This window comes from Saimiri boliviensis, chromosome 1, assembly GCF_048565385.1.
Source record: "Saimiri boliviensis isolate mSaiBol1 chromosome 1, mSaiBol1.pri, whole genome shotgun sequence".
NCBI lineage: Eukaryota > Metazoa > Chordata > Mammalia > Primates > Cebidae > Saimiri > Saimiri boliviensis.
The window spans coordinates 91645450-91663541 of record NC_133449.1 but is presented as its reverse complement, the minus strand read 5'-3'; the positions used below and the strand labels follow the sequence as shown (position 1 = coordinate 91663541).

At 42.0% G+C, this 18092-nt stretch overlaps 1 protein-coding gene across 8 annotated transcripts in view; it reads left to right on the top strand.

Moving 5' to 3' along the window:
• LIMS1 (LIM zinc finger domain containing 1) overlaps window positions 1-18092 on the top strand; it is a 148639-nt gene that overhangs the window by 105749 nt on the left and 24798 nt on the right. For 5 of the 8 annotated variants that reach the window (XM_003922765.3, XM_074400318.1, XM_074400322.1 and 2 more), the window contains exon 2: window positions 16237-16396. In XM_003922765.3, coding sequence (XP_003922814.1) covers window positions 16237-16396 — 160 coding nt within the window. Of the gene's footprint in view, window positions 1-1827; window positions 11561-16236; window positions 16397-18092 lie in introns of those variants that run through there. The other 3 variants (XM_010333627.2, XM_074400325.1, XM_003922764.3) reach the window with 3 other exon arrangements.

Sequence of the window (18092 nt, the reverse complement as noted above, 5' to 3'; positions counted from 1 at the left end):
TGACTGCCCAAGTTGCTGCTGTCCTAGCACCCTCCCAGTCATCTTCAAGAAGAGCAAAAGTTCACTGACTGCATCAGCTCCTTTATTCACCTCTTGTTCCTTAAGGTCTGACATGGGGTGTTTGTCCCTGTTTGCTTCTTTGCTGGGGCCACACAGGAACCCAGGAGCTCACATTGAGTGGCCCCCAGACATGTCACTGGGGCCAGAAAGTGCCATCAGGAAGGGGATGTCTACACTGGGGGTGTGGGGGGCAGCCATATCTTCTGGCCCTGACTTGATTGAACAACGAGTACATGTGTAGCCTCTGGTTTACATAAATAAAGAATGGCTTAGACAGACCTGGACTCCCATTTAACTGACAGGTTTATTATTCTGTACCTTTACTTGATAACGCACTTCTCCCCGACTCCTTTCCTAGTTTTGAATGTAAATACAGTTTATTTAAGTTGCTGAGTGAGATCTATGTGGTGTCTTGGAGAAAGAACCCAAAACATCTTAAGAACCATCAGCTGCAGAGTCCTGACATAGGCTGCCTCTGTCAGCCTGGGTCCAACCAGGAAAGAAAACTCACATACTGATTTGAACAGAAAAGGTTTAAATAAATATAGAATTACTACTCTAATAGGATTTTGGAGTAATAAGGAATTGGCTAGTAAGAGGAGAAAAAGTAAGAGTATAGGAATAGCCACTATTAAGGAGCAGCCATCGACCCTACAGCTGAGTTAGAGTGCTCAGGGAGGAGCCTCTCTCCATGCCCGGTGCCACACTGCCAGGTCTACATGGCAGAGAAGTTGCTGGCACAGCTTGCTGGAAATCCTCCCTTGGAGTGCTAGGGAAGGCTGTTCCCATTGAGGCCCCTCACCCAAGGCCCCCCCTACATAGCTGACTGCCAAGGAGTGGATGCTTCTGGCTGCATGCACATCAGGGTCCAAGGCACTCTGCTGCAAAACCTCTGAGGGTCTGGTGCCAGGGAAGCTGCTGCTGGCCACCATGCCCTGCGGGAGCTAGACACTGAAGAAGCCAGAGTGCTGCAGCAGCTTTGCCTAGAGAGCAGGCAGGACCAGAAAGCAAACCCCCTTCCTCCTGCAGTGTCTCTCCAGCACCCTCTACTGACAAGGCCTCAGTGCTGCTCATAGAGGACAAAGACAGAGGCGGCATTAACTTCATCACCAGCATCCAGCGATATCCCAGTGATACCTCCTACAGGACACAGGGGATCTGTCTAAGGGGTAATTGCCATAATTTTATATTATTGCTAGATGTATAGAATACCTCTTTTTGAGAAGAGGTAAGGAATGGAACAAAGAGCTTCCTACTTAGCCCTGTGAACTGCTTTCAACCAGAGCTTCATGTGACAGAAAATGGTGAGCTCTATCGGGAGAAAGGAAGGCTGAGCACAGGAGCCTGCAGAAGAAGAGGAGCAACTAAGCCTCCCAGGAGACGCTGCAGCCCAGGCTGTAGCTGGGCAGTGTTACACGTTACACGAGCACCAGCTGGTGGTGGTTGGTCTCCTGACCTTATATCATCTTCATACCTTTCTTCATTGCATTTATTGCAAAATCTAAGTTACGGTAGCTGAAATAATTCCTTGCCTTTCTGTGTATACTTCACAAAATTTAAAGTTGATGAAGGAGAAGAAGCCTTTTTAATTTCAGTAAAGAATACATATATATATGTATGTGTATGTTTATATATATACACATACATACATATATACACATACATACATATATATACACGTACATATATATATATATATATATATATATATATATATTAGTTCCTCTGCTTGACCCTGGCCAGTGTTTTCAAATGCTGTTTAATGCAGTAAAATCTACACAAAAGATGTTCTGTGTCAAAAAGAAAATTAGTAGTGAAAGATAAGTACATTTGATTTGGAAAGAGTTCATTGTTTTCACTTGACTCAAGTAAAATGTTTTTTATTGTGTTCTTCTATTCTGAAATTCTCGTGGTTTTCTTTTACCTTATCATTGAGGGAAGTACATGTCGCATTAAGCCTAGTCACAAAATAAAAACTCACAATGACTTCCCTCCCATTGTAGTTGAAGGTCAGTATCCAGGGTGGTAGCCTTGACTGAGTCATAACTAAAATAAGGATCTGATTTAGAGCCAGAGACTCTGGTACTGCGGCCACTACAGCCATCTCAGGAGTTCCTGACGCACTGGAGGCTGTCACTGGTGATCTGCACGTTCTCCTAAGTCAGCGTTCCTAGCTAAAAATACTCCCATTCTGTATTGGAAACACAGCTTCCTCTAATTTGTCTGTTTTGACCAGAACACAATGTTACCTTTTTAAAACGATGTTTAGGTGTGAGAATGTATGTTAATGGGTCACAATAAGAATAATTTTAAGATTTTTTTTTTTTTGAGACAGCATCTCGCTCTGTCACCCAGGCTGGAGTGCAGTGGCATAATCACAGCTTGCTGCAGCCTCGACCTCCTGGGCTCAAGCAGTCCTCCCACCTCAGCCTCCTTAGTAGCGCCTGTAGGTACGTGCCACCATGCCCGGCTAATTTTTGTATTTTTTGTAGAGATGGGGTTTCACTATGTTGCCCAGGCTGGTCTTCGACTCCTGAGCTCAAGTGATGCTCCTGCTTCAGCCTTGCAAAGTGCTGGGATTACAGGAGTGAGCCGCCATGCCCAGCCCAAGAATGTTTTTAAATTGACCAAACACTGCTTATATTTTTACATGGGAAAAAAAAATTTGTGAGATGGCTTATAGATTTCAGACTACAGTGATTCTGATTGATTGAGCTGTCTTTCTTGAGGAGAGAAAGTTATCCCAATGGCCACAAGCCAGACTGAGCTGTCTGGGTGTCTTGGGAGGGACACACTTCCCCAAGGCTTGCCCTCTTTAGACACTCTCTGCAGGCAGTCTAGGGATGTCCAGTTTGATTAATTGCATGAAGACAGTATGCTTGGTGCCATGAGGGGTATAACGACTCAACAGAGCTGGGCACGGTGGCTCACACCTGTAATCCTAGCACTTTGGGAGGCCGGGGCAGGCAGATCACCTGAGGTCAGGAGTTTGAGACTGCCTGGCCAACATGGTGAAACCCTGTCTTTACTAAAAATACAAAAATTGGCTGGGCGTGGTAGCACATGCCTGTAATTCCAGCTACTTGGAAGGCCGAGTTATTAGAATCACTTGAAACCGGGAGGCAGAGGTTATAGTGAGCCAAAATTGCGCCACTACATTCCAGCCTGGGCAACAGAGTATCTCAGAAAACAAACAAAACACAAAAAGACTCAATAGAAATGTCTACTTAAGGGCCTCCTGGTATTCTTGAGATGAGGAGCACCTTTGCAATACAGAACACAATTATTACATGCAATGAAAATCTTATACCCACTTACTGCATGGGACACACAGTGGGTGCCGTGGCTGCTCAACAGATGATCAGTAAGGCCTAGAATGTCAAGAAAGCTTCCTGGAGAAGATCTTGAGCAGGCACTTGATTACTGGGCAGGTTTCTGATAAGCAGAAAGTTCAGGAGCAAAAAGGTACAGTGGGATTCATCCAAAAAATTTTATGTCCTTTATATGTTTCACCCAGTGCTAGAAATGTTTATCATCACTTTTAAAGATAATTCTAAAGTCACCTTGCAACAACCCTGTATTTATTTAAGATCATTTAAGATTATATATTTGTACATGTATTTTTAAAAGAATAGAGGTCAAAATGTTAAAGTACTTCTTTCTAGTTGGCAGGAGTATGAGTGATTCTTCTCTGCCTTTCATACATCTTCTGGAATAAGCTATATTGCTGTTGGGCTAATAGAGGTTGAAAAATTCAACTTACCAAACCAAAACAGTGCAGTCCAGTGATCCCATTCCAAAGCACTTACACATCCTTGCACATGGGCTTACAGAAACGGGCTTCCTTTTGTTCAGTCATTTATTAGTGTTCTGCTTTTAATGGTTGCACCTTGTTGCTGCACATTCTGCTGTTTCCCATCTAGTCCTGTGTCTTTATTTCCGTGATGGGTTTCCTGTGTGATGGGAGTATCTGTATTATCACAGGGACAGAATGGCTTGTTGCCGGGAGTGAGAGCATCATTAAGAGTGTCTGAGGCACTCGGAGTATCATGGAGAAATGAAAGAGTACTGGCAGGAGCTTGGTTTCAGTCTTTCTCCTTTACCTTCCCCAGGCTCCATGTCCATTACAGAGTCCTTTGTGGGTAGGAATTTCTTGATTGGTTCGTGTTAGAAACTGTTCTAGAGATCATCCAGAGAGAATTGCTTCATAAGAAACAGGCTGCCAAGTAGGCCATCAAGACTTTTAAAATAGGTTAGGATTGAGTAACTGAACTATTCATTTGCAGTACTTTCTGCCTGTTGTGGGCAGTGTCTCTGAGGCCACACTGCACTTTCAGATCTGCCTTGTGTTGCAGGACCCTGTGGGCACTGAGGTTGAACATGGGGCCATTCCTGCTTTCTCTGGGCTGTCCCTCGGTTGCATCTCTGTCTCGGGCTCCTGAGTGGCCACTCTCTTTTGACTGTGAGCTCTGGGAATAAAACGAGGATAGTTTTTCCTCAGATACTAGAGGAGGAGTTTTTTATTGATATGTAATAACTGTACATATTTATTGGGTACATGTGCTACTTTGATGCATGCATCTAATGCATAAGGATCAAATTGGGATAACTGGCATATCCATCACAGCGAACATTTATCATTTCCTTGTGTGGCGAACATTCAAAATCCTCTTCTAGCGTTTTGAACATACAGAATAAATTATTGTTTACATTAGTCTCCGTACAGTGCTATGGAACCCGAGAACCATTCCTCTCACTCATCTGTAATGTTGAGTCCCTTAACCAACCTCTCCCTATCTCCCCTCCCAGCTACCCTTCCCAGCCTCTAATAACCAACTCTATGCTCTATTTCTATGAGTTCAGTTTTATTTTAGCTTTCACATATGAGTGAGAACATGTGGCATGTGTCTTTCTGTGCCTGACTTATTTCACTTAACATAATGAACAGCAGGCTCATAATGATGCCACAACTGACAGGATCTCATTCTTTTTTTGTGTGGTTAGATGATATTCCATCTGAAACACTGTATTTTAATTGTTGACTTTAAGACTTAAGTGGGTGCCTGCTAGTTTCCTTCCAGAAAAATTTCAACCTGATACTGAATGGCATTTCACTCATTTTCCTTTTGAGGGAAATAAATTCAGTTAAACCTTAATGAAGCTTGGGATGATAGAAACCTATCTGCAACACCAAAGAGAGTCTCTTACTTTTAGCTAAGTTTCATTTCAGAGGGAGTTTCTAGAAAACAATCAGATACAAATAGCCGCCTCACAGTTGCAACCTCATTGTAATTTCTGGACTTTGATCGCAGGGTTTGGGCCCCTGGGATGGAGTTGATGGTGTGCAGGCAGAGAATTTGATTTGTTCATTTTATCTTTGTTCCGTGATAATCTTTTTACTGACTCTTCAGTTATTTTTAACATACATAACAAAGCCACAGTAGCTCTGCCTTACTTTGATAATAACCCCAATAAGCAATGCTAACAGAAACATGTAAAAAATGTGCCATTTTTTAAATTTTAAGCTAGCTTGAGAAATACACATTATTTCTTTCTTACTCTTTAGCTTCTGTGGTAATGAATAATTTCTTTTTGCTTGTGCAATCAAGAATTAGGAAAAACACTGACAGGCAAAATGGCATGTTAATTACAAATCCATAACCTTTTCTGGCCTAACTTTGTCTGTTTCCTCACTGTCTGTTGAAAGAAAACACAGTGCATTTGTTCTGGAAGCTACCAAATGGGAATGAACTTCCCAGTTTCATTATCTGTACTTGCATGTCATGATTGTTTTGTTTTTAGCAGTCTGTGGGAAATCAGATTATATTTTCCATCTGAGCAGGCTAGAGGATGATAGTGGAAAGAGTTCATTTTGGCATATGATAATTTAACCAAGCCACCCCAACAATTCAGACACCCCATTATGACCTGAAACCTTTGAATGCAAATGGAGAAGCTTCATCTAGTAGTAGTTATGCCAAGTGCTCCGTTTAGCCATGGATTATGCAAATCTATTTGTGGAATCAAATAGAGCATTTACTAAATGAAGCATTACTCCTCTTTTTCTAGATTGGACTCCTGTATGTTAGAGGCAATTGGTTAAAATGACCAGTTGTTTGGGTTTTAAACCCTACAGATGAAATATTTAGTAATGATATACATAATTCAGTCATTACTCCTTGAGAGAAGTAATTTTAAACTACCAGCGCCTTTTTAAAAGCTGCTTTTTTTTTGGCTCATTATTTTCATGGCTTTATCCTGGCTTTATTTGAGCTGCTGGAAATAGCTCTAATTTTTTGTATGATATCTCTAAGTAGCTTATTTGTCTTTGGCCATCCCTTATGTTAGAGGTGGAGTTTGTTTTGACTAAAATCATGGGGTTAGCAGACAGATGGTATCTGAAGCTCTGCAGCCTTCTTTGCAGAACACTAGTGTGTGCCAACTTTGCATTACTGTCTAGTGTGTGCGGTGGCCCTTAAGTAAGCTGTTGGGCCCACGCAGCCAGGGTCCCAGATTTGCCACAGTAGGTCGATCATTCCGTAAGTGAAACCACACAGTAGATGATCAGAAAATGACAAATTCATAAGCCATTTTCATAAAGTAGAAATTGCTCTGCTCTGGGTGGATTTAAGAAACATTTGAGGTTCAGATTTGTCCTGTGGGATCTCCCAAAGACCCAACTTAGCCATGAGGTAAGGAGGGTTGACTATAGAACCTCTTAAGAAACACCCTTAGGGAATTGAAGACCTCACGCAATCCTGGTTCTTCACCAAAAGCCACCTAGCAGACCTGCTATTCAGATGAATCTTTTCTGGTATTTTTAAACAGCCTCCTACCCTACTTCAGTAGCTCTTCTGATGCCACTGCAGTGGCAGTAGTGGTTTCAGTCAAAGGAATTCCCATAAATGTTTTTCTCAAGGTTACAATCACAGTATAAAAGGATTGTTTGCATTTCTTAGAGTGACATTATTGAGTCCTTGAAATGTTTTAACAGTAGCAAAATGCCCGAATATGAAAGTTGAGCTATGGTGTTTATTTGGAATTAAGCCTCGGCCTCCCAAAGTGCAGGGATTACAGACGTTAGCCACCGCGCCCAGCCGCCATCTAAACTTCCCATGGCCACATTGTTATAGACCCTTATTCAGGGTACTGGCGACATACAACCTGTTCACTCAGCACTCAGCACCAAACTAGACACTGTATACTCATAGAAGCAGAGGTCATGACTTTATTTATTCATTCAGCAGATTGTAGTATCTTCTACTGATGATGAGCTGGATAATTCTTAGGTACCACATTGGACCTGTTGCATCATGGAGACATGGTAAAAGTTCCATAAGTCCAGGAATGATGTAAAGCAAACAGTACAATAATGCGAGGAATCATTTTTCAAGAAGAAATAGACTTTACTAGAATGCCAAAATGGGCTGCAAAAGAGTAGCCATCAGTGCTGTCACCAGCTCCTAAAACCCCAGGGCTTGTTTACTCCCACTCTTGCAGTGGAGGACATGTCTGAGCCTCCTGCTTGGCTTTGAACCACCACATTAATTCCTCCATTGTTTCAGTGTAAGTAGCATGGGCAATGTGCAGAGAATTTCTTTGCCTTGTATTATTTATGCTGAGAATCAGCTGGTTGGGTCCTTACTTCCTAGGGAGAGGCTAATGGGAAGGTGATCCACAGAGTGTAATAGAAGTCAATCTAGCTTTCTTGCTGCATCTTTTCTTCCTTCAAGAACTTCAGCCTCTCTTCTCCCTCCTGACTCCCAGTAGGATATTCCTAAGTGAAAGAAAGGCCAAGAGGAACAAATGAGATCTTGCAAAATTATAAACAAAGGAACACAGCCATAACCTGTTTTACATTCATACAAATTGATTTAACAGTTTAAAAATATCTTCATAGTATTTGGTACCTTTAATCATAAAACCAGGTCATATTAAGGTGACCTCTATTGAACAGTTCTATTCAGGGTTACTGTGTGCCAACCACCCTCATTAATATAGTCACAGGTGCAAGTAGAGGAAACCAGATAAACAGAACATCTCTATCTGCCTCCCTCTAATAATCCTTACATAGCATAACTTGAGTTAAGAACAGCCAGATGGAAGAGATACATGGGGCAAGATGTGGGGAAGCAGAGCAGAGCTTCCCTCCTCTGGGAGCACCACCCTCCCAGTACCTCCATATGTTCGGCAACTCAGAAGTTCCCCTAAACTTTGTCCTTTTGAGTTTTTGTGGAGGCCTCATTTCGTAGGCATGATTGATTCAGTCATTGACCACCCTGGTGATTATCCAAATCCCCAGCTCCTCTCCCCTCCAAGGGGTTGGAACTAGAGCTGAAGGTTTCAGCCTTCTCATTGCATGGTTGGTTCTCCAGCAACCAGCCCGAGCCACCTGTCACATTAGCCTACAAAAGACACTTACCACTTGAGAGAGTCCAAGATTTTTAGGAGTCCTATGCCAGGAAATGAGAGCAGAGACCAAGAATATACTTATTTTTAAAAGTCACAACATCACAGGCAGTTTCTTTAAAAACCAAGCTTTGCTTACCATACTACTCAGCAATTTTACTCTTGGGCATTTATCTCAGAGAAATAAAAATATATTCAGTACAGAAATTTCTACAGTTTTATTCACAGTGCCACAAATTGGAAAGTACTTAAATGTCCTTCAGTGGGTGAACAGTGAAACAAACTATGCATCCATGTCATGAAATACTATTTGGCTGTAAACAAGAGAAAACTGTGGACATGTGGAGCAACTTGGATTAGGCTCAGGTCATTGTGCTGAATGAAAAGCCTTAAGATGTCACATGTGATTCCATTTAGGTAACATTCTTTAAATAACATAGTCATATAAGTGAAAAACAAATCAGTGGTTGCCAGAGGTTAGAAATGTTGGAGTGTGCAGAGGTATGTGATGATCAGAGATAACATGAAAGAGATTTCTGTGGTGATGGAATAATCCTGTAACTTGATAGAGGCGGTTGTTACAGGAACCCGCACATGTGATGAAATGACAGACCCGCACACACACATTGTACCAATGTCGGATTCCTGGTTTTGCTTCTGTACTGTAGTCACGTCAGATGTGAGCGCTGGGGAGACTGTGAGGGAGAAATCTGAGCAAAAGGCTCACGTGGTTTCCCGCCTCTTACCATGCCACCCCCACTGGATGCATCACACTTCTGGTCTGAATCAGCCTGCCTCTGTCCCCGTTTATCTGTCTGTCTCTCTGTCTCTTTCTCTCCCTCCCTGTCTCCTCTCTGTTTCACATGGTCATTGTAAAAAAAAAAAAAAAACAAAAACAAAAACAAAAAAAAACAAACTTAAACAATTAGGAAATGTAGATAAATTGAAAAGAAAAGTTTTAAACCATGAGGTTGTTTCTTTCTTACTTAAATATGGTGATCCCTTGTTTGTCAGCCATAGGCTCTGGTCCTGGGCAGGATCTGTAGCCGACAGCCTTTCAGTTCTTGACCCATCCTCTGAGATCTTTAGGGTCCAAAGTAGGAAGACTTGGTCCCACTTTCTGCTTGCAGTACTATCTGGTACCTGCTGCCTAATCTTTTCTGGTTAACTGTTATGCTTCCCAGTGATTACGTTTCCCATTTTCTCACATAAGGGTTAACAACATAGGCTCTGGAATCAGAGTACCTAGGGTTAAGTCGTGATTCCACCACCTCCTTAGTAGTTATTCAGTTTCTTTGTGCCTCAGTTTCTTCATTTGTAACTAACACCTATCTGAGAAGCTGTGGGAAGGATTAAGGGATGTGATAGGAAGCACTCATTGACTCTTGGATATCATTAGTTGTGATTGTTACTTGGCATCTCCACTGTATTTTGTTTATCTGCTGCTGGTTCCGTGACTGTCCATCAGTTTGCCTTGTGGCTGTTCTGTAGATTTTCTTTCACAGTCTCTTGGTTTTGGTGGGTGGCACTGCCCTGGGAGGACAGGGACTTGAGAAAAATTCTGAACCTGTTAGTTGTCTCTGGTGCTATATCATGACTGTCATCATTGCTGTAAACCAAAAAGTATCTGAGACAAGTCTTAGTCAATTTAGAATGTGTGTTTTGCCAAGGTTAATGACGCGCCCATGACACAGCCTCAGGAGTTCCTGACGTCATGCATCCGTCCCAGAGTGGTCGGGGCACAGCTTGCTTTTACACATTTTGGGGAGACATGAGACATCAATCAATATGTGCAAGATGTACATTGGTTTGGTCCAGTAAGGCAGAACAACTCGAAGTGGGGGCTTCCAGGTCAGAAGTAGATAAGAGACAAATGGTTGCATTATTTTGAGTCCTTGATCAGCCTTCCAATGAATACACAATTGTGTCTGGCTCAGTGAACCTACATTTTTACATGAACAATAGGGTAGAGGAAGCAATCAGATACGCATTTGTCTCAGGTGAGCCTCAGAGGTTTGACTTTGAGTTCTGTCTGTCCTCTGTCCATAAGAATTTTCTTGTGGACAAATGGTGAGGGGGATAGGTAGGTTTTTTATCTTTGTAGCTATCTTATTTAGGAATAAAACGGGAGACAGGTTTGCCTGACATAGTTCCCAGCTAACTCGATCACAGGAGACTTTGTAATGGCTTCCTTAGTTATGATAGAGACTGAGGAACATGGGCTCACCTAAGCTTGGAGGTTAGCCAGGGTCCAGTAGAAAAGTTGTAACTAAACAGTGGTCCTTGTCTGTTTCCACTTACGCCCATTCATTGGAGCTGAGATTGGACTCTGACTATGTACCAGTAGCAAAGGTGATAGAAGGCAGTCATGGCCAAGGTTGTGGAAGCCTGGGTCCAGGCAGGGTTCGGATGCTCTTCAGAGTGTGCCAGCAGCCTCAGCCTCATGGAGAGCTTGTCAGCGGGTATTTTACAAGGTCTCCAGAAGCCTCTTATGCCCTCCAGAGTGAAGAGCACAGCATTGGTGATGAAGTTTGGTGGCAAATAATGCAAGGCACATGTAGATATTTCCTTCTCATGGAGGCCTATGAGGCAGCCCCCATCTCCTGATGTAGTGTTTATAGCATAGTCCACTGGGACCACTGCTCTGACAAAGACTGTGTCACTACTTTGTGGAATGTTTTTTAGAACTTCCAGAAAGCCTCAGTAAATCCTGCCTGCCATGTGACTGTGTACTGTGCTGCTGAGCTCTTAACATGAAGCAGCAGCAGTGACCCTGGCGAGCCAGGCTGACGTGTGTGAGAACAGTGGGAGTGACCCTGGCTGGGAAGCAGGGAGGCCTGGATATTGTTTCTCCTGGCTCTGTGTCCTGCTGCTCTCGTCCCTGTGCTCAGAGCTCTCAAGCACCCACAATGGCCCTCTCAGGCCGAGTGCGTCCCTGCGTTATCCCAGAGAACGAAGAAATCCCCCAAGCAGCCCTTAACAGTGTCCACGAGGCCAATGAGACCGAGGACGAGAGAGCTGTTTCCAAACTGCAGCGCAGGCACAGTGACGTGAAAGTCTACAAGGAGTTCTGTGACTTTTATGCAAAATTGTGAGTGTCTCCTCTCCCGGAGTGCCCCTCTTCCAGGTCTGGCATTCTTGGCTCTCTATTCAGGAGCCATCCTGACCTGGCCCGTACAGTTTTATTGACTGGACTTTGGGCAGGAGTTTTCCCGGGTGGTAGGGCTCCGAGGGGCTCACAGCGTAGCATGTTTAAGGAGACAGGAGGCTGCCTTGTTGGTAAGACTTCCAGCAACATGCAGATGGGTGGGAGGTGCTGCCCTCACTGTGAGAGCACAGTGGCCCCGTCTTCAGTAGGTTCCTGATCACTTGGTAGCTGCATTTTCATCATTTCATCCACGAGGGAGGCTTAGTGTTTTCATTGTCAGGAATTACATTAGAAAAATTGTGTACTCCAAAACGTCCCAAAGATAAGGGGCAGATGAGTTGGAACAGTGAAAAACAAATTACAGACTGTTGGTAAATATATATATTTTTTTATGTATAACAATCAACAAATTGAAGTAAGCGAATTGGTTTTCTTAATTGAATGAATAAATATATATATTGTATATAAGTAGCAAATCAATATACATATAGGACATACTGTTAACTCTAAAAAGTTAGGCTAATTGATACTATTAAATGGGTTTTAGCAAACACATTTTTTAAACAAAATGCAGAGTAGCCATCAGACCAGCTCAAGATTATTTACCTCATTTAAAGTTGTGAGCTTAGAATTACTACATATCCCCAATTTGTCAAGTAAGAGTTAATGAGAATTTAACTGACCTGGTTCTCTGATTCCATAATTCATGCTCTGTGGTACAGATATCACTTATCTTCACAACTCACAGAGAGCTCTGTTTAACAGTAATTAGGGAATTGTAATAATATGGTAACCAATATTTTAACTGCTCGGTGAATTCTCAAGATGATTTTGGATTTATACATCGCTGCATTTTAGGACTTGAATAGCAGAAAGCAAGATTTCAAGTGTGCTGTGTGAGGGTGATTTGTGGAAGTAGATCAGCTTCATCAACCATGCCTAGCCTGATATGAAGAAGCTGCCCTTAAGGCTTTTACATATAAATATCTATCTATACTCCCCACTTACATATTTCTTGTTATCAACACTTTTTAATGAAAATCTTTTTCTGAAAACTTAGCTAATTAATTATAACTAATCTGATGATAGCTGTAACTGTTACTAATGACTTTTTAAAAGTAATTTCTGTCATCTGTAATATTAAATATAAAATCAACATTTTTAAAAAAGGCATTGTGCCAGAGTGTCAATGGCAAAAGAGGAAAGGGAAACCTGACTGGTTCAGGGGACAGCAAGGTGACTGTTCTGTTTCCTTTTTTTCCCCTGCTTGTTATTAAAAGGAATACTTCTTGAAAAATACATGTATATTATCTCAAAAACTAGCACATTTTTCCTGTGTGTGGGAAATAACGATGTGCTTTTTTTATGATGTATCTACCTATTTCCTAATTCTACTTCAGTATTTGAACTTAAGTAGAAACAATCTATATTATGTGAGTTTAAACTGGACAGTAATTAAACATTTTAATCTAAGAGCCTCTTAACACTCTTAAAAACAATTAAGGTCCCCAAAGAACTTTCATTTAACAGTATTTGCTGTATGGGAATACTGGGAAACTGGAAATTTAAATTGGGAGCAATTTAAAATACTTATTAATTCATTTAAAAACAATAAGCTTATTACATGTTAATAATAGTAAATGTTAATATTGATGTTTTCATGAGAAATAACTTTTCCAAAATGGAAGAGGCCTAGAGAAAGGATGGCATTGTGTTACATTTTTGCAAATCTTATTAATATCTGTCTTAATAAAAGTTTCTCATATTTGTTTCTGCATTCAACCTATTACAGTATGTTATTTTAGATGAAATATATGAAGAAAATATGGCCTCCCACAGAGATGTAGTTGGGAAAGAGAGGACATTTCTGCCTCCTGGAGGGTCATGGTGACCCCGACATTTTGAAAACAACTGATTAGGTTATAATGAGCCAGGTCATTCTAGAATATTCTTTTGGGGCTTTTTTAGAGTCCCATTAAGATTGTTGAGGTTTGTCTAATCTTTTGAGAGAGTTTAGAATTAAGAACAGTGCCATATATTTGAGCAACATCTTCTGGTTTCCAAGTGGGTATAAATACTTTTTCCTGAGAACAGTACTGAGAATGACTGGGCAGGTATGGGGCTTACCATGTCCATCCAAGAACACCTGTGTACTTTGGTCAGGAGAAGGAAGAAGCACAAACCTCTCCGGAGTTTTTTAAAACTGCCACAATCGGCTGGGCGCAGTGGCTTAAGCCTGTAATCCCAGCACTTTGGGAGGCCGAGGTGGGTGGATCACAAGGTCAAGAGATCGAGACCATCCTGGTCAACATGGTGAAACCCCGTCTCTACTAAAAATACAAAACATTAGCTGGGCATGGTGGCGCGTGCCTGTAATCCCAGCTACTCAGGAGGCTGAGGCAGGAGAATTGCCTGAACCCAGGAGGTGGAGATGCAGTGAGCCGAGATTGCGCCATTGCACTCCAGCCTGGGTAACAAGAGTGAAACTCCGTCTCAAAAAAAAAAAAAACTGCCACAATCATCTGGCTTATGGCAAAGCTGGATGACAACGAGAATTTTACAGATTTTTTTCCCCCAACCCACAGTAACTTTGAAATGACAAAGTAGAAATTCATTTTAACATGAGGCTTAGGCCAGGTTTAACTGAGAGTGAAGCTGCCTCCCTTTCTCCCTTCTTTCCTTTTTTTTTTTTTTGGTGGCATTTTAATTACATTCAAACCTGTTAAATAAAGTTGACTTGTCTGAAGTGATGAACACGGTGTGTCTACACGCAGTTATTTATGGCAAGGCTACAAAACAGGTTGACTGTTTTGTGAAACATTTGGGAGAGAAAGGCAAAAGGAAAGTTGTCTTCCAGAGGTGTGGAGGGGAGTGAAGCAAGTAATGGGGACCACTTTTGCTAAGGAAACAGCAAAACCTGGAAACCAATAGGGACAAGGCTGTTAGTTCCCCTGCCTATAGAATGGAGACTGTCCACCTGTCTGCCTCACTGGTTGATTGTGAAAATTCAGGAGAACGTTAGTAATAACTTCACAAAGTACACTGATTAAATACCTGAAAGTTCAGAAGCTGCATCAGGGAACTAGACAGACAGGTAGAACTCATGCTGTGAGTAGGCCTGTGAAAATAAACTTGCCAGAAATCGAAGGACCGCTTGGCCAGTTACTGCTCTGCATGGGGGACCTTCTCCATTTCTAGGACTTCTAAGAAACAAAACAGTCTTCATGTGAAATCCTCATTTAATTGTATGCCTGTCAAAGCCATGTTGCTTTTCTTCTTTTTTTTTTTTTCTTTTTGAGGTGGAGTTTTGTTTTGTTTTGTTTTGTTTTGTTTTGTTTTGTTTTGTTTTGTTTTGAGGCAGAGTTTCATGCTTATTGCCCAAGCTGGAGTGCAATGGCGAAATCATGGATCACTGCAACCCCCACCTCCCAGGTTCAAGGGATTCTCCTGTCTCACCCTCCCAAAGAGCTGGGACTACAGGCTTGCGCCACCATACCTGGCTAATTTTGTATATTTGGTAGAGAAGAGGTTTCACCGTGTTGGTCATGCTGATCTCAAACTCCTGACCTCAAGTGATCCACCAGCCTTGGCCTCTCAAAAGTGCCTGGATTACAGGTGTGGGCCAGTACACCTAGCTGCCGTGTTGCTTTTCTTCCAAATAGTACAGCCTGAGATTATTTATCGAATAAATAGAGGGAGAGAGCCTGAGATTATTTCTGTGTTTTAAGGTGTAGTGGGGCCACTGATGGGGGAATTTCCCATATTATCAGCCACAAACATGGCTTGACAGCCTGGTGTCACTTTCCTGATGTATAAAACGTGGTGGTATCCCTATCATGTCCTTTCAAGTGTTTGAAATTCATGCTGTAATCTGTTTTGGTTGACAGTATGATTTTACAAGCAGGGGACCTTGATTTCTAGTCCTGTGTCTTCCTTTAAGTAATTGGCTTTGTGATGTTGGACTGATCCTTCCATCTCTGTGAACCTATTTTACTATCTATAAAATGATCTTTATTATGTAAAATTCTGTGATTTTAAGTTATATTTTATAATACTGGCAATCAGGTTCATCTTGCCAATTAGGTAATAGGACTGGGGCATCTTGGCTGGTTTTAAGGCTACTTAAACAGTTGCTTTCCACAGAATCTAACCTATATCTAAGTTATATGACATGGCATTTAGTTGACATGCATTTTAGATTCTGTTCTCAGAAGGGAAAGAAATTGGTTTTGAGATGTTGACTTGTGGATATTTTAATTAAGCTACTTATTAAGCTGTAAACCCAGGTTACTTGAGAGCAGCTCGTAACTTTCATCTCTGTCTCAGATGCCTAACACGTAGTCGGCACACACTCATAGTTTATTTAGCAAAAAGAATGCCAAAAATGTTAGAAACAGAATCAAAGTGGGACACCCTTAGAGAGCCTCAGATGCTAGGGTAAAGAGACCGAAGAGTCCTAGTTTTAGAGCATGTTAGGAAGAAGTAAGAAATTGAGCTTTTTAAATAAAATAGGATTTTTGCAATCAGATAGAATTTGCTGCTGGGTTCTTAGTATTGTTTGGTCTTTGATCTAAGAAGAGGATGACGGTCTGCAACCTGCTATTCTTTGTGTGTTACAGCAACATGGCCAATGCCCTGGCCAGCGCCACTTGTGAGCGCTGCAAGGGCGGTTTTGCACCCGCTGAGAAGATCGTGAACAGTAACGGGGAGCTGTACCATGAGCAGTGTTTCGTGTGCGCTCAGTGCTTCCAGCAATTCCCAGAAGGACTCTTCTATGAAGTGAGTTGTGCTGGACAAAAGCAGGGAGGTGCCATTCTCCTGCCCTCCTGCCTCCTGCCCTTCTTTTCTGAGGCCTCCTCCATCATGTTCAGTTTCATGATAAAAGACTGAATTGAAGTGCCAGGTGCATGCCAGGTATTTGGTAGCTGTGAAGTCGGGTGGCATAAATATAGCCCATATGGACAGCAGTGTGGATGGCACGGCCTCACAGACCCTGCATTTGTATTGCTCAGTTCTTCATCCTATTTCAGAACCCACAATCCACTATAACAAAGCCTTTCAGACCTAAGCAGCTCAGCTCCACATACAAAATTGTTTCCAAGTCTTCACCCACACTCAGGCCTGCCCCAGCACCTCACCAATTCCTGTCTCTGTGTCTTTTCCCCCTCTCAGAGGACCACTAGACCTGTTGTAAAGGTAAAGGAGAGTGTGTGCTATACGTCACCCCCTCCACAACTTCCCAGCCTTGAGCCAAAAGCATCCATGCATTTATTTTCTAAAGGAGAAAACGAGTATTTTAGGGAACTATACTGTCTCCATTTAGCTCTTTTGGGTGTCTGTGTTCATTTCCAAATACTTGTTTTTCTTGATCTCAGGTGTTACCATATAGTTCTGCACTTCCTTTGTACTGTAGTTGGTATTCTCAACATTATCGAAACCCCTTTCTCTTTGTTTTGTATTGTTTTGGTTTGTTTGAGACAAAGTCTCATTGTATTGCCTAGGCTGGAGTGCAGTGGCATGACTATAGCTAACTGCAGCCTTGAACTCCTAGGCTCGTTATCCTCCAGCTTCCTTCTGAGTAGTTGGGACTGCAGGCACATGCCACCACGCTCGACTAATTTTATTTTTTATAGAATTGGAGTCTCCATATGTTGCCCAGGCTGGTCTCAAACTCCTGGGCTCAGGTGATCCTCGGCTTCCCAAAGTGCTACAATTACAGGCATGAACCACCATGTCCAGCCTACTGAAACCTTTTTCTCACATTAAACATGTATTTTGGGGGATAGTCTAAGGTTGCTGACCCCAGCTATAAATGAAGGTGAGAGCGAGGTATATGTGTGTATTAGATCAATTAGGTAATTTACTTTTACCACCTTACTTCTTACATATTTGTAGATATATGCACATCTATATATGATAATATATGTATGTAGAATTATTTTATAGTTGGAGTTGGCTGCTGTTTGATTTCTTCTTTTGCCTATCAGAGTTTTTAATTTTCCTGTTATATAAACCATGCTTGAGGAAGGAAAGGCGGTTTACAAAGATCATTGGTACGTCCATCGTTTGCCACTCAGGCAGCATTTTCTCATAAAAACAAACATCATGAGGGTGGGGTTCCCAGGCCAGCCCACAGAAAAGCTGCTTACCCCATCTTGGGTACCTGAAATACAGAGCTAAAGTATGTAATAATGTCACTCTGGGAAACAGCTTTAAGGGTTTAGGTTAGGGAATGCTATTTTGTTCACTAGTACACATTTTTTAAGCTCCTATTGTGTCCCCAAAACATGGATTCCTGACAACAAAAACCTTAGCAGCGGAAAGAGGTCTTCGTTTTCTCTTTTCTTCTAGTTCTTTTTTTTTTCTTTCCTTAGGCCTCCAAACATGATCTATATATCTTCTTCCAGTTCTTTCTGTTCTTCCTAACTCCTTCCCTGGGCAGCAGGAATCTTTTGGACAAGGATGATGGATTTAG